This window comes from Camarhynchus parvulus, chromosome 3 (genome assembly GCF_901933205.1).
Source record: "Camarhynchus parvulus chromosome 3, STF_HiC, whole genome shotgun sequence".
NCBI lineage: Eukaryota > Metazoa > Chordata > Aves > Passeriformes > Thraupidae > Camarhynchus > Camarhynchus parvulus.
The window spans coordinates 21,576,088-21,597,471 of record NC_044573.1 but is presented as its reverse complement, the minus strand read 5'-3'; the positions used below and the strand labels follow the sequence as shown (position 1 = coordinate 21,597,471).

Sequence of the window (21,384 nt, the reverse complement as noted above, 5' to 3'; positions counted from 1 at the left end):
CAGAACACTGTTTCTTTTACCTCTAGGAACACTTTCCTGCATTTTAATTGCAGTTATCTTGGCCTTCTGCTCTGGAAGGGGGTGTTTGCACTGACAGCTACTTCAACACCCTTGCTCTTCTGCAAAAGGATTTGTACCCTCCTGGCTGTGCTCAACTCACAGAAGCGAACACATGACCATGAGAGGAGGGTATGTGCTCCCAAACTGCAGGGCAGTCAGTCACAAAGCCCCAGGTATCTCCATAAATCAGATACTTCCCTATTTTTCTGGTTTCCTCAGCAGCTTGAGTCATCCAGCTTAGATGAAGTTATAGAGTTGGCAAACTGGGTAAATATAGACTAGCCTTCCAGGAAGATCTGGCTAACAGTGCATGCTAAAGGTGAGGGAACCATGCTCCCTGGAGTCCAAGAGTCAAACTGATGCCTGTGCTCTGCCACATGTTTCCTGGTAGGCTCTGGGACTGTGACTACAAGACTTGAGCATGACTTCCTTGGTTTGAAGTGCTTCTCCCCAGCTGTTCCACCTCAAAGCAGCTTGTGTCTCAACCCTCCAGGCTATCCATGAATTTATTTGATTTTGCACTTCTCCAAGAGCTTCTCCAACGCAGGAGGACCGAGTTCCTGTGAGTCTTAGCACCCTAACAGCCCTGGGAAGGTGGCTGGCTGGTGACCACAGCTGGGAAGCACACTTGCCAATATATCCTGACCTAACCTGCAGCCCCAGACTGTGCTGGGTCTCCCAAGCATCTCACAGGGCATTCCCTGGTTTCTTCAAAAGCAGTCTTGCTTCCTTCTCCCTTTGTCATCCAATGTGCCAAGAGCAGGATGTTCACCAAGGGCTGCTTGTGCAGGCAGCAGTAAGGTGTGGGTTCAGTGCCACTCTCCAGCTGAGGGGATCCAAACCAGCAGCTCCTGGAAGGCAGCCCTGGCCACCAGGCAGAGAGCTATTAGAGGGTGAATTGCTCTCAACTGCTCCTTTGAAACAGCCTAATCTTGCATTAACTACACCTCATGCAGTTAAAGGGAAGCAGTACACAAGGGCACCAACACAGACTTAGTTGGGACAGTTGCTCAAAAAGGGAGCACTGGGATCTTGCTGCCCTTGTAGCTTAAGCTACAAGGACTAGAAGCCAGTATTTTCACAAGGTCAGGGAACAGGTCCTTTCTCTTGCTATGAACCATGTGGATAAAACACCTCAACAGCCCTCTGGAATGATCTGTGGGAAAGAAAGTCCCCTTCCACAGAGGAACTTTGAACTCCATGCTCCAAGAGCAATGCTGCTGCAAATGGCACCTACACCAGCTACCTGACAGCATCAAATCATGAGCAGCTCACCAAGAATTTATTAGTCCTGAGTAAATATCCACCTCACTGAGTAATTCCCAGAAGCTGCATAATAAGGTTTCCAGGATAACACAAGCATGGGACAACCCAGGGGACAGTCCCCTTGAGCCTGAATAGTCTGTTCTTGTTCAGAACAAATGACAAAGGAAATGACAACTCAAAATTTGCTTGTGGGAACAAGTTTCTGCTTAGTATTAAAGCTATCTCTGGTACATCTGTAGAAATGCCTACACAGTAATTCCAGGTAGTGCAGCAGTAAAGGCAGAGTGTTTCTGCACAGGAGAGAAAACCAGCCCAGAAAGCAGCTTACTCAGCTGAGCTTACATTTTATAATGGCAGTTTATCAGTGATTTTTGTCTGCACTGAAGCAGCCTACACACATGCAGACTAGTTTCTGATCATAGCTTAGCACAGCATGGCTCTCCTGGAGAATGGCACGTGTCAGAACTGGGTCTCAGAGCACCCAGGCTTCCAAACAGATGACAGGGTCCATGTGAAGATTTCTGGAAGAGAGCTTCCCCTTTAGAGTTCGTAATCCCCTTTGTTCAGAAAGTACACACAGCAAAAGCATGTGTGGAGGCTGCTCCATTTGCAAGTTTTTCTTGGCCAGGGATGGCCTAGCCTCATGAGCAAAAAGCACATTGCAGACAGGACACATTAACAAACAGTGAGATGTTGTCTCACTCCCAAAAGCCAAGAAATTCAAACTCAGTTTGCAAATGAACCCAAGCATCCCTCACCGTTGAGCTGTCTTACAAAATTCAAAGGCTATATAAAGAAAAACTACCAGACATTTCTTGATGCAATACCAATTCGCCTCAAGTTAAAAATAAGAAGCTTGGCTGTTGTGACATTTCAGTAGAAGCCTGATTAGACATGTCTTGCACAACACTGCCAATTCCTATGAAAAGTTAACTGAAGGACAAAAGGCTACTGGACTGGGGAAAAATGAAGTGTTTTATGTATTTCTGCCAATGGGAAGAACAGCTAGTTGCAGGTATCACTGGCTGTAGAATTTTTTGATAACCATTGGAAAAACTGCTGAACATTCATGTTGAGTTTAACTCATCACAGAACTTGAATTTAAAGGAAGGTTCTCTTTCCAGTGCTGCTTGGTCAAAAGTAGCCATCAGATTTTAAAATTCCTAGTTTATACTCTGCACGTGGAATCTTGATTGCTTTATCTTTTTCTTTACACAGTACACTTGGCCAGCATTTCCAGATGCATTTTTATTCTTCCACCCAGCTGCAGTTGCAACACAGGCTATGGAACAAAAGACCAACTGCTCTAACTCAGGGCATCCATTCCCACTTACTTGAAATCCTGTGCAGGCCAACTATCCCTTAGTCTCTAAACAGAAACATGCACTGTGTGTGCATCTATGCATTTATTTATTTATTTATTAAGTCTTAAACCACAGTGCTTTCCCTTTCTATTTCTTAGGGCATTTGTCCTACCCCAGCTATTTCTGATGGAAAGTCTTCCAAGAGATAGCTATTCCTAGTTATTTTCTGTACTTGCCTGTCATTTGCAGAGAAGAGCAGAGAATCTTCCTATTAACAGAGGAAATGGCCAAATACTGTAACAGTAGCCATGCAGAATCTGTCAGGGCTCACCTTAGCCTAGCATCACCCAGGATCTGCGTGAAGAAAGTCATAGCAGGGATTTCCAACGCCGCACAGAGCGCAGGCACTCAAAATAGCAAGGGGCTGTGTGAGAAGCAGTCTGAGCCACACACCCCACAGCCCTGCAGCTCCAGTCCCTCTCACATCCTGTCCTCTCTTAACGAGAAGCTTTGCAGCCCTGAGATTAATAACACTTGTGAGTTCAAAGGCAGTAAATGGAACTACTTCAGTTACTCAAGCCAGAATTTAAAACAGATGTCCTCTGAAGTACGCTCACTGCTCAGCCACCATCTCTTCCAGGATTAGAACTGACAATATTATCTGAAGCTTTGATCTTCCTTAGTTGATTTAATTTACTTCATATAAAAACACACATTTGTATATACAAGGTCAGGAAAAATATTTACATATTATTACATATACAAAGTCTCAGTACAGATGCTCACTTTTACAAAATAAATGCTAAAATCTGTTTTCTTGAGAACTCTCAGTCTCTTAGACATTAGGTTGGACCTGTCTTCTTGGCACCAAACATGTCGTTAATAAAGCTTCTAAAACCCCCCTCCATTTACTGTGTAACAAATATGTTACATACTAGACAGGAGTATTTACTGCAGGCACATGCAACCATAAACTAGAAAAAGTTATAAATGGTTAAGGCACAAGGCTCAATTTAGTACTAATTTCCAATATTCTAGGCACTAATGAATAAAGAAAACAAAAGTAAGCTAGCTCAAGTGAATACCATTAACTGGTAGCCTCTACTGATCTTTAGTCAAACAACACAAATGCAAACATAACCCAAGTCAAGATCCTTTCTTGGGTAGAAATATTGCTCAGGAAAACCCCAGGTGCATAACTGGATTACCTGAAATTATATATCAGACCCTAAGATGTTGATGGTTGAATTTATGTTCAGAAGAGCACACTGCAAGTAAATACAATTATTAAAAATCCAAGTTTCAACAAACATGACTATAAATAAGCCTAAATGAACTACACTGAGGAAAGGTAGAATAGCAAGGACTAATGTCACATGTGTGCATGGACTTCCTTAAAACTCCAACATCGCATCAAATTTGGTGATTTCAATATTTCAATATGTGTCAATTAATTAATTAATTAATATAAAAGCCACATGCCTCAGTAATTAATGAAGGTGCATTAGGAGAACTAGACATTCTCCAACTTCTTTAGAGACATGCTGAATGTAAATGAGCAGTTAGTGGTTTCCTAAAAGACTGCCCACATACATAAAGCATGCCCATGAACTCTGAGAAGCACAAGGACTCAAGCTAAAAACTGCAATATAAGAGCAAAGAATGAGTTAAATGGCAAATACACTTGCTGGATATTGGATGCTACTGGTACACGTACCATATATCATGTCAGCAAATGTAGAAATATTTAAGAGGTCAAAGACTAATTAAAGAAGCTCCCATGTATAGCACTGAGGGGAGATGAGTTCCAAGAGAAAAGATGGAACACATGGAACAAAAGTACAGGTGAGATTCCAATGTGAAAACACAAAACGAGAAATTCATGCACTGAGAGTGATCTTCCTCCGCCGCAGTGGGTAGCGCCTTCTCTCGGGGGAATCTGCAGCTTTTCTTCTTTTCAGCAAAACATAAGGATTTTTACTGCAAACAGTTCCTGTTGGTGTGACTTCTCCTGGTGGTACTGAATTTTGGACATTGTTTTCCTCCTTCACCTTGAAACCAGAAAAGACTTCTTGCCGCAGCTTGCAGAGTTCCAAGGTTGGTTGCAAAGTCAATGCTTGGGAAAAACCTTCTGCTTTTTCTATGAGTGCTGGAATAGACTGCAAAAACAAACCCGAGTATCTCAAGTTACATGGGAAAAACAATGGTTACAATGCATGCGATATTCTAATGAGATTCTGACAGGCACAAAAGCTTCAGTGTCTGCAGAGATGATGCTCAGGAGGGCGGGTGAGGGCTGTGAAGGCAGAGCTACCACCCCAATAGCGAGGTGTCTGCACCCAGAAACCATGCAAAGAGTGTGCCAAGGTGAAGTATTCCCTCATGATATCTCTAAGCTCAGGCAGTATCACAGGAACATCACAGCTGATGCCCAAGCTGGTACTGAAGTAACAAATGTCATACTCCAGATGAAGTCATACAAGTCTTCAAAAGATGTTCTGTTTTTCAGATGCTGCAGGTTCCAAAATCTCAGTGGAAGTATTTCCTGGGTAATCTCCCTTACTACCACATGAGGGGGAATGCTTTACACACACAATGCTTTACCTGCTTCCTAAACACACACACAGACTTTTTTCTACCAACCTATATGGAAGATGAGTTAGAACTCCTGCTTTGTGACGTATTACCAGATCAAGAAGATAAAACCATATTTCTCTTGGAGCACACGGAGGTCTCACCTGCATTGCTTCGCTGATCTGTTTGGACGCCACCTCTGTCGCCTGCTTCAGATCTGCGATGTAAGCATCTACAGACAATCACAGCCCAAATCAACTTCTGAAACATAACCCTTTCCCCCACCACTCACTATCAGAAAATGGACACAAAACCAGTAAAGTCCCTGTGTAAAACCTAAACCTGCAGCACATCCCTTTCACTGTACCACTGAGAACAGCTGGCATGGTATATCTCACTAGTAGTACTCTTTATTACTCAAATTGCAGTAGAGGCTAGCAGTCCCAACTACAGAAAGCCCCAAAGTTCTTGCCTAAAAAACACAAAGCCAGTATTTGAAATAAGAGAACAGTTCTAAGAAACAGAAAGGTTTGTTTTCAAAACTTTTAAGCTCATATTACATTTGATAAAACCCACACTAAGCACAGAGAATAGACACCACTGTGGGGAACATGAGATTTAGAAAACCCATTTTCAGAAGAGCAAGTACAATAAAGGCTGGGTTTTTTTTCTCCTGGCTTAACTTATCAACACCAAAAAGAACCAAGCATAAATATCATGAACTGTATTAATTCTGCTGTACTAATAAGGAAAGAAAAAAAGCCCCAGCTTTCAGGAACACTGAAGCAGGCAGCAGGTGCAGAACACCAGCATAAATTTGACTATTATAGCAATATGATAAGATCACCAATACTTTAATTCTGTATTCAAGAGTTAAACTCTAGCCTATTATGAAACTGTTTTGCATGTTCTCCATCCACAAAACTTAAAATGAGCAGACTAACATGCTTCTGGGAAGTAAGGAGCCTCACCTCCACTACTCTTAGTTTTCTGCAGGGTTTCACCAGTGCCTGCAGTAGGACACAGTGTCAGGGGGTGCACACACCCCTAAACCCTGTCAGGGTTAAGCACAGCATTCTGTTTTGAAGTCAATCTTATTAGTGCTGCTGAAGGTATTGAGAAGTCAGTCACTGCATTCTAGCTCAGGGTTACAGTGATTCCCTGCTGAAACGTGGTAACCACCAAGGGATGGTGCTTGTTGAACTGTCCATGCATCCAGTGTGCTGGTCAGAGCTGGTTTAGGAACACATGATCCCTACATGAACATGGACACTAAAATGCACCATCATTCAGTTTGGAAGAATTAGCAGTCCAGAAGCAAACTCTTTAAACTCATCTCAGAGCCCTATGGAAGGGCATTCTCTAAAAGAAGGTTATATCTACAAAGAAGCATTCTCACAATAAAGTATTGGGATGAGGAGGCTGGTGGCCTTATGAAATGGCAAGGATGGAGTTAATGAAAGAAGAAATAATTATTTGGATAATTGTACAGAAAGACTGACACACAGTTAAATGAAATTTGCCTGCAAGAGTTTGCCTTGTCATAGATGGCATTATATTCCTCAGTGTTCAAGGCTTTCCAAAACATAGGGAAATGAAACAAGGAAATGAAAGGTATTGAGTAATCTAAACATTTTTGGTTTCTGGCCACTGTACTTGCTAAACTGGGATACATAAACTTCCCAAAGACTACAGAATACCAAAATGCTCCATAAACTCCATGGTATCTTTGCTACAACTTTGCTGTTACCAAACCCAAAACCACAATATCATAGTGCAAGCTGCTACTAACTTGCAAGTAGTTGACTGACATCAGAAAAGCCTGGATTTGGACACCAGAAACCAAAAGGAACTCAGATACAAAGTGACCACTGTACTGCTCTTACTGGCTGCTTTGCTGCACAGGCTGGCACTGCTGGAAGCCATGTCTCACATCTACAAAGAGGAAATGATGTTTAGAATGAAGTCAGATCAGCAGGGTGAGAACTGGAAGATTCAGCTCAGCTCCTCAAACTCTGAGCACCACTGCTTGTTACATCATGTGCAGTAATTCATAGTGAGGGTGCTCACTTTTCAAATTAGAAATGCACTGCTGAATTCTGTAATTTTTCAATACTTAACAACAGGCAACGCAAAACTTCCCATTTATGAAAGCCAATCTCAGAAGAGGACATCCCAATCATCCACTGCAAAATCCACCACCTTGTTCCAAGGAGTCTGTACAAGGCATCTTTCCAAAGCACGCAGCAAACTTACAAAGTTGTTTGCAGCTCTGTTCCTTCATCAACCCTCACAAGTGACACAGGCAGGATGAAAACCCTGTCCTAGTTAGGAGAGTCAACACTGCCACCACTGAGTCCTACACAACAGCTTTTCCCTGAAGGAAATGACTGATTAGGAAGAGAGGCTGAAGCATTTCTAGCACTCGTGTAAAATGAACACAAGAACAGATAAGTACAATGCCAGTGATCCATCCAGTTCCCCACCTGGCTCCACCAGTGATGAAGGAAAGAAGTAAGGAAGCCTTCTGAGGGTAGCTGGGGACAATTTCTCCCCAACACACACACACACAGAGCTTTTTGCCTTCAAGTACAGTGCCTAACTGCAGGCAGCACTCAGAATGAGAGAAATGGACACGGTAAAACTCAGGCAGCAATACATTCATTTATGACAAACTTATAGCTTTTTAGTTAATTTATAAACAGCCAATTTTAAACAAGCTTAAAGGAAGAAAACTTTTTAAACATTTACAGTTAGCCAGTAAGTGAGGCAGTGTTTCCTCAGTACAGCTGCCCTCCCCACAAAATCTTTACCTTGAGAAGGCTGAGGTCTTATGTCTGCTGGTTTTACCACAGGCTGGTAGAGCTTCTGCATATTAAAAAAAAAAAAGATTAAATACTCTTTTGGTTTAATAGATATCTAATATATATATATATATATATATATATAAGTCAAAACAATGGAGATTGTGGTGAATTTAGAGCGAGAATGTATTAGAGGTACAGATTATAGATACTCAGTTACTGAAAATAGCATTCTGGTTAACACAGCTACACTCACTGCAAACACATCTCCAGAAATCTGCTTTAGTTTGCAGAATTCTAGTTATTAAAGCATGAGAACTGACATCCAGGCATTTTGGAAGAAGCATTGCCACCTGCTGCATGACTGAGGAAAAAGAGCTGCTCTAGCTTCTCAAGAGCCATTCACAGAACCAGCATGCTTTCCCAAAGCCACAAACTCCAACAAAAGGTACATTAAGAGAAAAAGCTAAGAAAAAGAAAAGTACTTAAACAACTACACTTTAGCCCTGCAATTACTTATACAGAACTAAGAACACTCTGCTTCACAAACTGTGAGTCTTGTGGCCTTACATCAGTTAACTGAGACATGAAGTGAACTAGTAATAACTGAATATGACCCATTCTCAGTTACATTAAAGGTGCAATTAGAAGCAGCTAACAGAGAATTAGGAAACAAAGCAAGGGCAAGGGAACAGAAGTTAGATCATCTGCAAGTTAGTGCTCTCCACTTCAGGAGCTGTCCCTCAACCTTCTTCAAGCAAAAGCAAGCAGGGGAAAGCTAATTATTCCTGGCTGTAGTTTTGGGAGAAATTTTTTCACAGTCCACACAACTTAGCAAGTCTGCAGTAACAGCTCCAAGCAGGAGAACAAACATGGCTTGCATTAGCCTCAAACTCTACAGACCATATTGACTGAAAAGCCACAGGGCGATCTCCTGCTTTGGCAATTACAAGGAAATCACCACAATAAATGACTGGTTCTCTCCAGATAAATCACATCTTCATGGCTGCTCTTTATGCCTCAGAAAGCATCACTCATTTAGCTATGGTGATGAAAGAACACAAGAAACACTCAACCAAAACCAAAGAAACCACTGGTACCTTTGCAGAAATAGCTGAGACATGAAAAAAAAGGACCATTTACAGAGATAAGCTAAGCTTTCCATATTTCTTACATATATTTCTACATATTCTTACAGGGATAAACTAAACTTTTGCAGACAATTTTAATTAAAATAATCATCTAGTTGTAGTGGTGTAAACTTTGAAGAGATCAGCAAGAGAAAAAAAGCAGCATGAGAGGCATTCCAAATAACTAATCCACTGTGGCACTCACGTAGCAGAAAGATTAAAAGGTCTTGTTAAATCTTGGTGTTATTCAATAGCATATTTTATTTAAGTTGATTTTGTTTCTTTTACATACTTAATATACTGACAAAACAGAGAGATCACAAAAGGCAATATATATCAGAAAATATCTCAGGTGTAAGATGAAAGTGCAGCCGTGCACTTTTCCTTGCTGTAAATCATCTCTGCCTGGCTAACCTAGAGAGTTAACATCTGTCAATTTTAGTCCTCAGAAATACAATACAGGCTCCTACACAACTTTCTAAAGAAATTCCCTCTCTGCTTTAGTATAGAATAGCTGAAGGTGGAAAGAACCTCTAAGCACCCTCCTGAAAGCTGGGCCAACTAGGGCAGGCTGCTCAGAACCTCATCCAGTCAACTTTTGAGTGTCTCCATAGAATCTCTCCAAGGATGAAGATGGGAGTTTCACTGGGCAGCTTGTGCCAGTGTTTGACTCTGCCTCAGCCTCTTGTTTTTTGCCAAAGGAATCCTAATTAATCAGGAGGTAAGCAAAAGGGAGGCCTAACATAACTTCAGGGAAGAAATCCAGCAGCTGAGGACACGACTGGCTTGTTTAATGCCAGTAATTACTTTACACTGTGTGTCAAAAATCCCACAGAATTGACTGTGCTGATTCATTAATCCACACTGCCTTTTCTCCCATGCTTTACTTAAAGTCATTACTCGAAGTAGTTTCTAGCTCCACAAAAGTGCTTAGGAAGCCACTGACATTTTTTTAAGTGGTACACTGCATGTGATACTATCTATCTGTATGTAGTGTAACATTTAGCACCTCAACCTCAGCCAGTCCAGCCCTTGGGCAAGGACTTGAGGAACTTGAAGATAAATAGGTGCCTACTGGTTTGTAAATCTTGAGTCACCAGGCTGAAGCAATCTGTTTCTTTGTGCCACAGACCCAATTCAGACACAGTCATAATGCTTTGTAGCAACCCTCAGTAAACTTACTAAGTTTAACCCTTAGTTACTGCAGAACCAGTTAATGAAAAAAAAGCAATATCATTTTATGACAAAGAATCAAACCAATCATGGGAAGGAGCTTAAAGTTCAACACTGGATGATCGATTTCTTAATGGAAAGGTTTTCTGGAAGTTTTAGGTTACTCACCAACATCTCTTGCTCTGCTTTCATGGCTTCGACAGCATGCACCAGGATCTTTTTAGGCCACTGTTTACGCCTAGTTGCTGTCTCTACTATTAACTCATCAAATTGATCCTCCAGAATTTTAATATTGGAATCTGAAAGTGACAAACACACACAGTTACTGTGGAATTCTCAATTTTTTTTTGAGACAAACTTGTCAAGAAAGAGAAGCTTCAGATGTCAAACAAAAAAAAAATCATGCATGATTATCAACATAGAAATGTACGTCTCAAATCTCCTTGCTAAGAGAGCATAGAGATTGGAGCATAACTTGATGTTGGCCAGTTATTTTGAAGTAAATGATCTGGGGTGAGGAGAGGCAGAGAACCATCCAGGGGAAAAATAACAAATGTATTTCCCTATGAACTCTGAATCTGTGAAGAATGTCTTAGGAAGCAATGGCTATCTTTTAAGGAGTAAAATGGTTTTATCTGTGTCATTTACAAGCATTAAACAAACTCCAACGGCACAAACAGTAATTGGAAGCCTAACTGATTTTACATCACACAGTGCACAAACAAGCAGTTTAACACTTCAAATTCACTGTTCCCACTAATGTGCTGAGTATAACTTGCAAGCCATGCAATGTTTTCAATCTAGTGGTAAAGAACGGATTTTGAGCACCCTCTCTGGGTCACTCTGCACAGAATCAAGTGATTGCAACACTCAGAAAGGAAAAGCCAAGGTTTTAGGACTCTGAGAGTTTGTTTTGGTTGTTTGTTTTAAGATCACTATGAAACCATTTAAATATAGACAGGAAAGACTTAAGCCACTGATCAACATAAATATGGAAGGCACAAACTGACAGATCTCTTGGTGACTCAGACTAGATCAGAGATAGGCATATAAGTAAATCTATATCAAATTAAAAACACAATACAGTCCTTATGCCTGCTTTATGCAGCTGTGGGCAGATGACAGTGTCTCAGTTTTGCATTTTGCATCATGAGTTCCGTGCATTTTTGACCTTGTAGTCCAAGTAGCTGGAGTTTTATCATTCTAGAACTACAACTGCAGACACTTCACAGAATCAGAGAATAATCTGGGTTGGAAGGGCCTTTAAAAGTGATCTAGTCCAAGCCCCCTGCAATGAGCAGGTACATCTTCAACTACATCACACTGCTCAGAGCAACCCGAACAAAAACCAGTTCCATTTTTTTGGCTCAACAGCTCCGTAGTTAGCTCAAGGTATCTGTATTTCAGCTCTATGTAACTGCAAAAAACATTAAACTCCAGGCAAAGAGCACCTAAAGCCAACAGAGGTGAGTGAATGAACTGCTAATTTTCTTTGGACACCAGACTACCAAGAATCTCCACTACTATTACTCAAAAGACAGTAATTAAAAATACGTTGTTTCATTACATATATTTATATAGCACTAATTTTCAACACTTCATCTGTATATTCAATAGCAGCAACAGAGAGTCTCCTAGGGTCCTTTGACAGATCTTGGTCACTGCCCTCAACACTGAGGCTGGAAGGGCTCTCCAGAGCCTCCTGCTCACAGCAGAGTCAAAGCCCATTTCAAAACAGGCTGCTACAGAGGGTTTTTGGAAGCCTCCAATGCTGGAAACAAGCTCTGGGCAGCCTTTTCAAATGCTCCGTTATCCTAAGAATGAGTTTTTACTTCCATACATCAAGTTAGAAGCTCCCCTTTTAATCAGACCCCTTTTACCTCTGGACAAAACCAAACCAAAGCAAACCAAACCCAGGGAGCGGGAAGCGAATGGAAGCCAACGCCTACCGCTCTGCAGCCGGGAGTCATCCGAGGCCTCCTCCCAGGGCTGCCCGTTAATGGTGACGTTCTCCCGCACCGCTGTCTCGAAGTTCTGCAAGGCACGGGGCAGACTGAGAATCCATCGGTCCATCCGTGAATCCATCCATCCATCCCGCAGGAAGAGCCCCCGGGAGCCACCCCGGGGCAAGCCGCCCCCTCACCCCGGCTGCCGAGCGCTGCCAGCGGGGCCCGCCGGGCCCTGTGCCGGCACGGTCCCGCTCCCGTTCCCGCTCCCCGCTCACCCAGAGCGCGTCCGCCTCGGCGGCGGCCCCGCCGGGCTGTCCCTCCGCCAGGGCCCGCACGAAGGGCGCGCACAGCTCCAGCACGGCGCCCAGCCCGCGCCGCGAGCAGCAGCGCACCCGCGGGTCCCGCCGCGCCTCCCCCGGCCCCGGCTCCGCGCCCGCCGCCTCCGGCTCCGGCGGCGCCTCCATTTCCCGCCCGGGACGCGGGGAAAATGCCGGCCCGGAAGCGGAACCCGCGGCCGCCCGGTGCCTTCCCGCCGGGCGCGGCATGGCGGGGCCGGTGGACTGTCACTGCCACCTGGCCGCGGCCTGCTTCCAGCCGGTGAGGCGCGGCGGCCGGGGGGAGTCCCGAGTGCCGGGCGCGGCCCCGCGCTGAGGCGGTGCGTGTCTCTTGCAGGACGTGGCGGCCGTGGTGCGGGCGGCGGAGCAGGTGAGGCGGGGCGCTCTGCGGGGACCCTCTGCCCGCGGCCCCGCCGGTCTCAGCGGGCCGGGGGTCTCTGTGTGCCGCAGGCGGCCGTGTCGGCGCTGGTGGTGGTGTCGGAGCAGGCGGGCGAGTTCCGGAGCGTCGTGGAGCTGTCCGAGAGGTGCGAGGCCGGCGGGAAGCCCGGCGCCCGCCCGTGTCCCGGGCCCGGGTCCGCGCCTTGGGGACTGACGGGGGATGCGCTGCCCCCCTCAGTCAGGCCGGCCCTTCTTGGCTTTAAACCTGCGCTCTCTGCGGGCTCTTGGCGCTAAACTTAGGGTCTCTGTGGTCTTTCACCTTCTCGCTATCTATTCCGTGCCTAGATTCCCAGGGTTTGTCTTGCCATGCCTGGGAGTTCACCCCGTTCAAGAGATTTCTCCAGAGGAGCAGCGCAGTGTTACTTTGAAGGTAAAACGCGGCCTCTAAAATACTGCTGTGACTTTTCAGGACAGATGACAGGATGCTCCGGTCTGCCTGATTTACCTTCAGCTCTGCCCAGTGGTTTTTGTGCCCTCTGTCATGCAAGGAGACCCAGTGGACCAAATCCCAGGCTCTCTCAGCATATCCATTTGTCCCTGTTAGCCCTTAAAGCAGAACTGTTTTCTGGAGTCATCTGGCTGTATTACTGCAGTGAAATGGTTTTAGAAATCCCAAGCGTGCTTTGCTTACAGCAAACAACATGTGCAGATGTTCTTTTGTTAACATGGGTACTGGAAGGCAATTGTTTGTGGCCTTATCCTAAAAATCTCAGGGAGCCGTCTGCAGCTATTTAATGTTACCAAGTTTTATTTTTGGGCCTTGTTTTAATAGCCTCTGCTGCTACTGTGAAAAGTTAGCTCAGGAGTATTTAGAATAAGGTTTTGAGATATATATATGTGTATATATACACATACAGAGAGAGATAGATAGATATAGAATGTAATAATAATATGTAATGAATATATGAAATTAAATGGTTATTACATAAAGAAGATAAATCCTTCAGACTTCTAAAATCTGCCTGCACAGCTCACAGTAATGGCAAGTTGTGAAGTACAGAATTTCAGAACAGTGAAGGAAATGGCAATTGAATCATAATGCTGGGTTCATAGCCCCTTCCTCTTGTAAGGGCAGTGAGAGTTGCATCTTTTATTCTTGCAGGATCTGGATGCTGCGCTGCCTCTTATAGAACTTTACAAAGACAAATTGGTGGGGATTGGAGAAGTGAGTGAAATTCTATAACTTGTTTAAATCTCTCCAGCAGCAGCTGTCACTGGAATTACAAAAACTGAGTCAATGCTTGTTTTTCTGTATGTGATAAGAATTGCTATCAGCCTGAACAAGCACTAAGTCCGATTGGTAGTTCTCTTAATGTGCTTTCCTTTATAGCTTTGCTTGATTCCTTCTTTTCCTTTGTTATTGCTAGTAGAAAATAGATGGAATTTATGCTGCTGGAGTTGTTGGAAGATTACATACTTATGCTCTCTCATGTTATACCCAAAGGCAGGTCCTTCCTGCCTTCTTCTCTGACAAAGTTAGGCTAAGCTGTGATTTCAGTACACCACAGTGACTCGTACAGTTCTTTTTTTTAATCCTTCATCTGTCTGTATCCATCTGTTGTCTGCTGTCTTACATTTGTTTATAAATGAATTGAGGCTTTAGGATGGAGTCTGCCTCGATTTGTGTGTTAGTACCAGAGGGATTTGCATCTGGTTCTGCACTGGCTACAGAAGAAGCAGGTTTTGGCAGAGCTTTGTAGCTAAATTTGCCATGTTGTACTGTCTATGAAGAACTTCTCTTCATCTAACTGTGAATGGGACTGCTTTGACAAACATTACATTTTGCCTGAACATGCTTAGATCAAAAAAGTATAGAATTAATGGGTAATTTTTGCTAGAGATTGGACTAAGGCTATGGGTTCAGGTCAGAAATTTTGCTTATACTGGAGATCCATATTTGAGACTTAATCTGACATAATATTCAATAGAATGTAAACCCCCAGAAAACCAGTTGCAGACTAAAATGTTAAATACCCTTGTTAGTAGCTGTCTGCCCACAAATGCTTTCATAGTTGAAAAGCTTATGGTTGAGAATGCATTTTTTTTTTAATTTAAGCTGCAGCTGAGCTCATTTTAATTGCAGTCTCTAGTATACATATTTTGAAATGCTTTGCAGTTTTGAAGCATGGTATGCCTTTGTATGTTTAATTACAGTTTTGTTAAGTGTTAGGTCTGTAAAACTTTTCCCTTCTCTTCTTGTACTGTAGGTTGGACTAGATTTCACTCCCAGATTTGCCAGCACCGATGAACAGAAGGAAGGACAAAGACAGGTTTTGATCAAGCAGATTGAGCTGGCAAGAAGACTGGATTTGCCATTGTAGGTTTTGTTTGTACCAGAAGGAGAATTTGCCAGGTCTCAGTAACATGTTGAAATACTTCCCAGGATTTATGGTTATTAAGTGCCCACAGAACTTTCCTTAGATGGATTAAAGTGGCATAAGTATCCTGTCAGTCTCCACTTTGAGATTTAATTGTAGAGTTTTCTTTATGCTTGCACTTCTGTACAGACATCTTATGTTCCCTGTCCATGCTAAGTTGTTCCTATACCTTCACTAGCTGAAAGGATTAATATATACATCCCTGGGTCTTTTTCTTGATACAAGTTGCAGTATAGATTAATTATTTTCATCCCAAGATACTATTTGTTTATATTTGCAAGAAAAGGAAAGTTAGTTAAATTTCCTAATGCTGGGCCTCTCCTTGCTGTGCAGAAATGTTCATTCCCGCTCAGCTGGAAGACCAACCATCAATCTCTTGAAGGAACAAGGTATGCTTTTAATGCATTTCCTCTGCCATGGCTTTGGCCAACAGGATTTCTCCAGTTGTGCCACGTGCTCACATCAGTTTGTGTGTGTTTAACTCAGGAGTGTGGAAAACACCAATCACTTGTTTTTAAAATTTTAAAAGTTTAATAGTAATAAAATGGTTATAAAAATAGTAATACAATCAGAGTAATAATAATTTGGACAATTTGGATTAGGACAATATGAGACAACAGAAACAAAGAGTTACGGACAGTCCAGGTACCCTTTTCTGGGCAGCACAAGCCCAAAAAAGGACACCTGTTAACAGAGGATTAACCTTTAAAAAATGTAGCCTGTTGCATATTCATACATCTCATACATGATGCATAAATTCCATTCAAACACAGGATTCAGTCTGGTCAGTGTTAACTTCTTCCTCTGAATCTTAACAGTGCCTTTGAGGCAGGAAGAAGTTCGTTCCTTCTGATAAGAGGGCAATACATTATTTTTCTCTGAAAGATTTAGGTGTCCTGTGGCTGCTATCTCGCTGCAAGTCCTTTCTTTAAAAAAGTATCCTACATAGCGTAGTTTCTATTTTAATCTTTTCTATAACCTAAAACTATTTAACACACTACTGAAGAGAATTTATACAGCATTACTTTCTAAAACAACACATATAATATTCGTTTTAATATTTGCGAAAAGCCAATCATAAAATACGCATTTTTCACAGGAGCAATAGTGCAGAGTTTCTGTGTTAATTCTGTATGGGACCAAGGTCCCATTGGAAGCTGGCATGGCAGCCCTGTGTAACCCTGCTGATGAATGTGGTTTGCTTTGTTTCTCCAAGGTGCTACCAAGGTGTTGCTCCATGCCTTTGATGGGAAGCCATCTGTAGCCATGGAAGGGGTGAGAGCTGGATACTACTTCTCCATTCCTCCTTCCATTGTAAGGAGTGAACAGGTAATGTTTTGTTCTGGCTGGGGTCTACTCCTTCTCCATGCATTGCACATTTTTACTTTGGCTGAATTTCTGCCTGGGGCTTTTGCCTTAGCTGGACTTTGGAGGGGGAATTCTGGCTAAAACAGCTCAGCTATTCCTGAGAAACAAGGGGGATTTTTTCTCATTTTATTGTGGTTTCCGGTGAACTCTTCTTCAGAAGATTCTGTCACTGGACTGCTTTACAGCAGGGACATGTCACGTAGAAAAGGAGTAGTTTTTGTGATAGCACTGCTTTCTGTGATAAGCTTAGAAAGAGAGGAAAAAGTTTGATTCAAGTGGAGGGAGGATGAGGGTAGGTACTTAGGAGGAAGGAAAACAAACTGGGGTTGAGAGGTAAAGCAGAGAGGAGGAAAAGGTACACAAATATTATATGCACAGAAAACAGCAAATTAGAATTGCACTGGCAACTCTGTAACTGCAATATAACTGCATGATTTAATAAATAACAATGAATTCAGCTTTGAGATAATAGTACTTTGGATATTTAGAGAATCCTAATTTGAAGGAACTTGTTGAGCAGCTCCTGGTGTTCTTGCTTCTGTTCTTGATAAAATGTAAACAGTGGCACCAAAGTCTTTTGATGTTGCCTCTAAATGTAGGGAATATCCTCCCTTCATGTTTTTTCCCCACAGTTTTAAGTGCATAAAGCATTTAATGGCTGTCTTCTTTTTTCCAAGAAGCAGAAGCTTGTGAAACAGCTGCCACTGGAAAATATGTGCTTGGAAACTGATTCTCCTGCACTGGGGCCTGAAAAACAGGTAGGTGATGGGAGGGAGGGACTTCTGTCTATTTGCATCCAAACCCGCACCTTGTGGAGGTCAGCTACTGGCACAGGATAGTGAAGTAGTCTTCAGTGTGGGTACAAGAGAGGAAAGAGGCTACCAAGGGAACTTAATCCAAGAGGAATGGATACAGTCATTTTTCTGACGATGTGGCTGAAGTTGGGTCAGAAAGTTCTGAATCTGAAACACTTGTGATCTCTAGGGGTCTGTAATTTGATTGGTTTTGTTTGTTTTTCAGGTGAGAAATGAACCCAAAAATATTTACATTGCTGCTGAATACATTGCCAAAATTAAAGGAATTCCAGTTGGAGAAGTTATAGAAGTGACTACACAGAATGCACTAAAAGTATTCCCTAAACTTCAGCACTTTATTAGGATATAAATTCAGAAACTGAAATACGTGATGTTGCTGAAAGTATTACTTGTGGTGTAATTAATAAAACCAATTATTGTACATCTTGTGTTAAAGTGGAGTTTTGCAGTTGGAAGCTCAAGAAGCAAGGAGTGTTACATAGCTGGATGGGATGAAAATAGGGAATTTCTCAAAAGCCTTTGGTGTGCACTGTAATAATCTCATGAATGTGATAAAGACACGTTGTTCCTTTGCATCTTTCATGTCTCTGAACAAATAAGTTTGTAAAGGAGAGCACCATAAAATTGTCAGTTTAGTTTCTCAGACTGCTTGCCAGCTGCTCCTAGTCTGGGAGATGGCCACTGTACAGTGCTTGATGTCCCCTTCACTCCTTGTTTCTGCTGACTGAAAGTCACAAGTTGTGGATCCAGGCATGATAAGAAAGCTCCTGTTACAACTGGCAGCCTGCACATCCCTTTCTGAGCCATTGAAAGAACCCAGCTGGATGGACATTCTCTGTATTCCAAGCTGGCTGGACTCTGAGTGGTGCAAAAACAACATCTTTTCAAAATACAGTTGGAAGGAAAGAATTACAGCCCTTCTACTCCTCTCCTTTTCCCATGTATAAAGTAATAGTTGCTAAGATCTCGGCTGCTTTAACATGGATTTTCTTGGATTTTTAAAATACTTTATTTTTTTAATTGTGTTCAAAGCAAAAAGCCTTGGTTTGGTCTCAGTTCAAGGACTCACTTTTCTGACTGCTCAGTACCAGGAGACACAGGATGTGAAAGGGAGACAAGCTCAATTTTGTGATATCTTAGAGGTGGTCTCTGTGGATTCAGCTATGATGTCCAGTGTCCTAAAGCTGAATGTGGTGCTCCCTTACAGCACCTGTGTGGATGTGGGCCTGTGAAATACTGATCAAAACTTTGTGATTATAAACCAGCAATTGAATGAGGCGGGTTTTATATGGCACCCAACTGTTCTGAGGGCCACTAAGGAAGTGGAGCTTTTCTCTCACTATGGGGAGTTTTACCAGGTCAATGAAGAAAATACACAAGCATTAACTTAATTCATGACCACCTCAGGGGGGAGAAGGGGCCAAAGCTTGCAGTGTAAGTGATGCCCCATCCTAAAGTTTTGTTCTCCTCCACCTCATCTTCCTCAGTTTCTTAAAACCACATTGTCAAGAGGGTTTTTTTTTTGCTGCCTTTATCAGAAGAGCTGTTCTGCCTTTTGATTAGAAGTAGCTTATTAAGTTTAAACATGTGTTCCTAAACAGTTTTTAGCCTGCAGCTAACAACCAAACTTGCACAATTTGTCTCCACTACAACGTGTATTTAGAGCAGCAAACAGCTGGATCTCTGCTGAATGTTTGATCCAGAGGAGCTAGAGTTGTTCCTTACCCTGGATCTGCAGGCACTGTTTCCACTAAAAGGGGTGAAGGACGGCGTTTGCCTGCAGGTGGTGCTAGGGAACAGGTGTGCAATAATATTAGCGTGATTCACTGAATTAATAAACATGTCATTGGAGATGCTAAACATGTGATAGATAGCAGGCAGCCTCACGTGTGTTTCCTGCTGCCTGTGTGTTGGGAAGTCTCCCAGTATTGCTTGGAAATGCAATTATGTGAGAAGGTGCTCTGGGTAAGAAGCCAGGCGGCATCCAAATGCTTGCAAAGTTTTGACCTAATTATTTTTCTCTATGGAATCCTTAGCATTGGATGAAAACACTGGTTTTGCCATAAGGGGGAATATTAAGGAGTCTCCTCAAAATCCCGTCTCTGCAGGGGGGTGGCATTGCTCTGGTTCAGCCTTAGCCTTGCACTAGGATGATTCCTGAGTGTTTGAATCCCTTTTGCTGTGGCAGAAACCTCCAGCACACTCCCATGCTGGAGCTCCTGTGTGGGAAGGGCGCTGCTGAGGGTGGGCAGCCCCCGGGGACCCTGGGGCTCTGGGACAGCCCAGGTCCCTGGGCCCTGCAGCAGCAGGCCTGGCTGCTGGTGGTGCAGGAGCGTGGCTGAGGCTGGTGAAGGAGGCACAGAGTTGCTTCCCCTGGGCCAGGGAGGGCTGGCATTGCAACATCCATGGGCAGGGTGAGCCTGGCAGGAGGCCATGGCAAAACAAACCAGCTCTGTGCTCTCCTTAGACCTGTGGCGCCAGAGCTAAGTCATGGAGTAGGTGACCTGGAGTCCCAGAAAAGGAAAATGCAGTGTCACTCCCACCCTGCCTTGGCATCCCTGACACAACAAGGGTCTGAAGCAGCACCCTTTTCCCAGTGCTGCTGGGAAAAGGGTGCTTTGTTTTGCCTGTGCAAGTTGTGCCCCAGTCCCTGCAGTTAGTCCTGGGGGTGGGCAGCAGGCACTGAAAATAAAGTTGTTACTCTGCATAGGAAAATCTTTAGGGTGCTCACTCAGGACTGGGGGTACTGCTGTACAGTGGTGTCTGAGCTGGAAAACATTGCTGATCCTCAGCAGTCATTCCATAACTTTACCTCAAAAGGGGGATTTAACAGAAAGCTTGGATTTCTGCCTTCATTCCCAGGCTAACGCCTGGCCTGCAGAGGCTGGGGAAGGCTTTGGGGGAGCTGTGTGGCTGTGCACTGTGAAGCCCTTTATCCCCACAGAGGTTGGATTTAGCAACATCAGTGTGTGTCCTGAACCCTGTTGCAAGCCTCTCAGGGTGTCTGGGTAAACCATGCCTTCCCCAAGGTAACACAGGACACTGAAATGGCCAAGGAGGTGTTGGAGGAAGGACACAGTGCAATTTAGTTTTTGGGAAAGTTAGTGGCGACCCAAATTTTCTTTCAACCATGCCACCAATTTTGGAGGTCACACACAGCCCAGGTGACCTCTGTCTCAGAGAGGCGAATGGCACAGATTGTCTGCAGCATTGTGGAAAGTGGTAGGTCTCAATTTCCATCATACCTTCAGCCATCAGCTTTCCTTGGGATGCTACAAACAGTGGATCTGGTTGCACTTTGCAAGACTCCCCATGTCATTTTACCTTGCAGGATGTACATGGAGTGCTAAAAAAGCAAGGAAGGGCTCTATCTGTGCTCGCTGAAATAGTCTTTGGAGGGCTCAGGTGGATCACCCTCCCAGGGCCTTTCTTCTGAAATTTGTTTTTAGCCATGGATTAACAGGGCCTGAATCTCCTGTACTCTGGGGCAAAGTGCTCTGAGTTTTTCCAGAATATGACATGGGAGCAAGTGAGGAGATGGTAATGAGGCCAAGTTGATGAAATACTGCTTATTCCTGCTGTTCATCATGATAAGAGTTTAGACAAATGGACTAAAGACTTTTACCTTTTACTGAGGTGCTTCCAACAGACTCCTATGCAATGCATAGATAGGCACTTAAGAGGCAAAAGCAAACAAATGAATGGCTGGAACTGCAACTTTCATCACTTATGAAGTTCTGCTTTTGTTTGTTTTTTCATTAATGCAGGCTGGGGTTCAATCCTCGGTTCC

The 21,384-nt window shown here is 43.4% G+C and overlaps 2 protein-coding genes across 5 annotated transcripts; one reads left to right on the top strand and one right to left on the bottom strand.

Annotated features, from left to right (window-relative positions):
* Nucleotides 1-3,303: 3,303 nt before the first annotated feature.
* Nucleotides 3,304-13,234, bottom strand: NSL1 (NSL1 component of MIS12 kinetochore complex). Its single transcript, XM_030945929.1, has 6 exons — nt 12,536-13,234; nt 12,261-12,345; nt 10,480-10,610; nt 8,018-8,072; nt 5,369-5,436; nt 3,304-4,789 (listed from the first exon to the last, which is right to left on the bottom strand). The coding sequence occupies exons 1-6, from the start codon at nt 12,803-12,805 to the stop codon at nt 4,511-4,513; spliced, it is 888 nt and encodes a 295-aa protein (XP_030801789.1). The 5' UTR covers nt 12,806-13,234; the 3' UTR covers nt 3,304-4,510.
* TATDN3 (TatD DNase domain containing 3) lies at nt 12,786-18,169 on the top strand. Of its 4 annotated transcripts, none has more exons than XM_030945930.1 (10): nt 12,786-12,857; nt 12,933-12,965; nt 13,046-13,119; nt 13,319-13,403; nt 14,136-14,198; nt 15,241-15,350; nt 15,745-15,800; nt 16,628-16,740; nt 17,457-17,537; nt 17,800-18,169. In XM_030945930.1, exons 1-10 carry the CDS (start codon nt 12,804-12,806, stop codon nt 17,941-17,943), a joined length of 813 nt encoding a protein of 270 aa, XP_030801790.1. In that variant the 5' UTR covers nt 12,786-12,803; the 3' UTR covers nt 17,944-18,169. The 4 variants fall into 4 exon arrangements, with proteins under 4 accessions (XP_030801790.1, XP_030801792.1, XP_030801791.1 ...); XM_030945932.1 differs by having other exon boundaries at nt 17,463-17,537; nt 17,800-18,130; XM_030945931.1 differs by having other exon boundaries at nt 17,460-17,537; nt 17,800-18,008.
* The last annotated feature ends 3,215 nt before the right edge of the window (nt 18,170-21,384 follow it).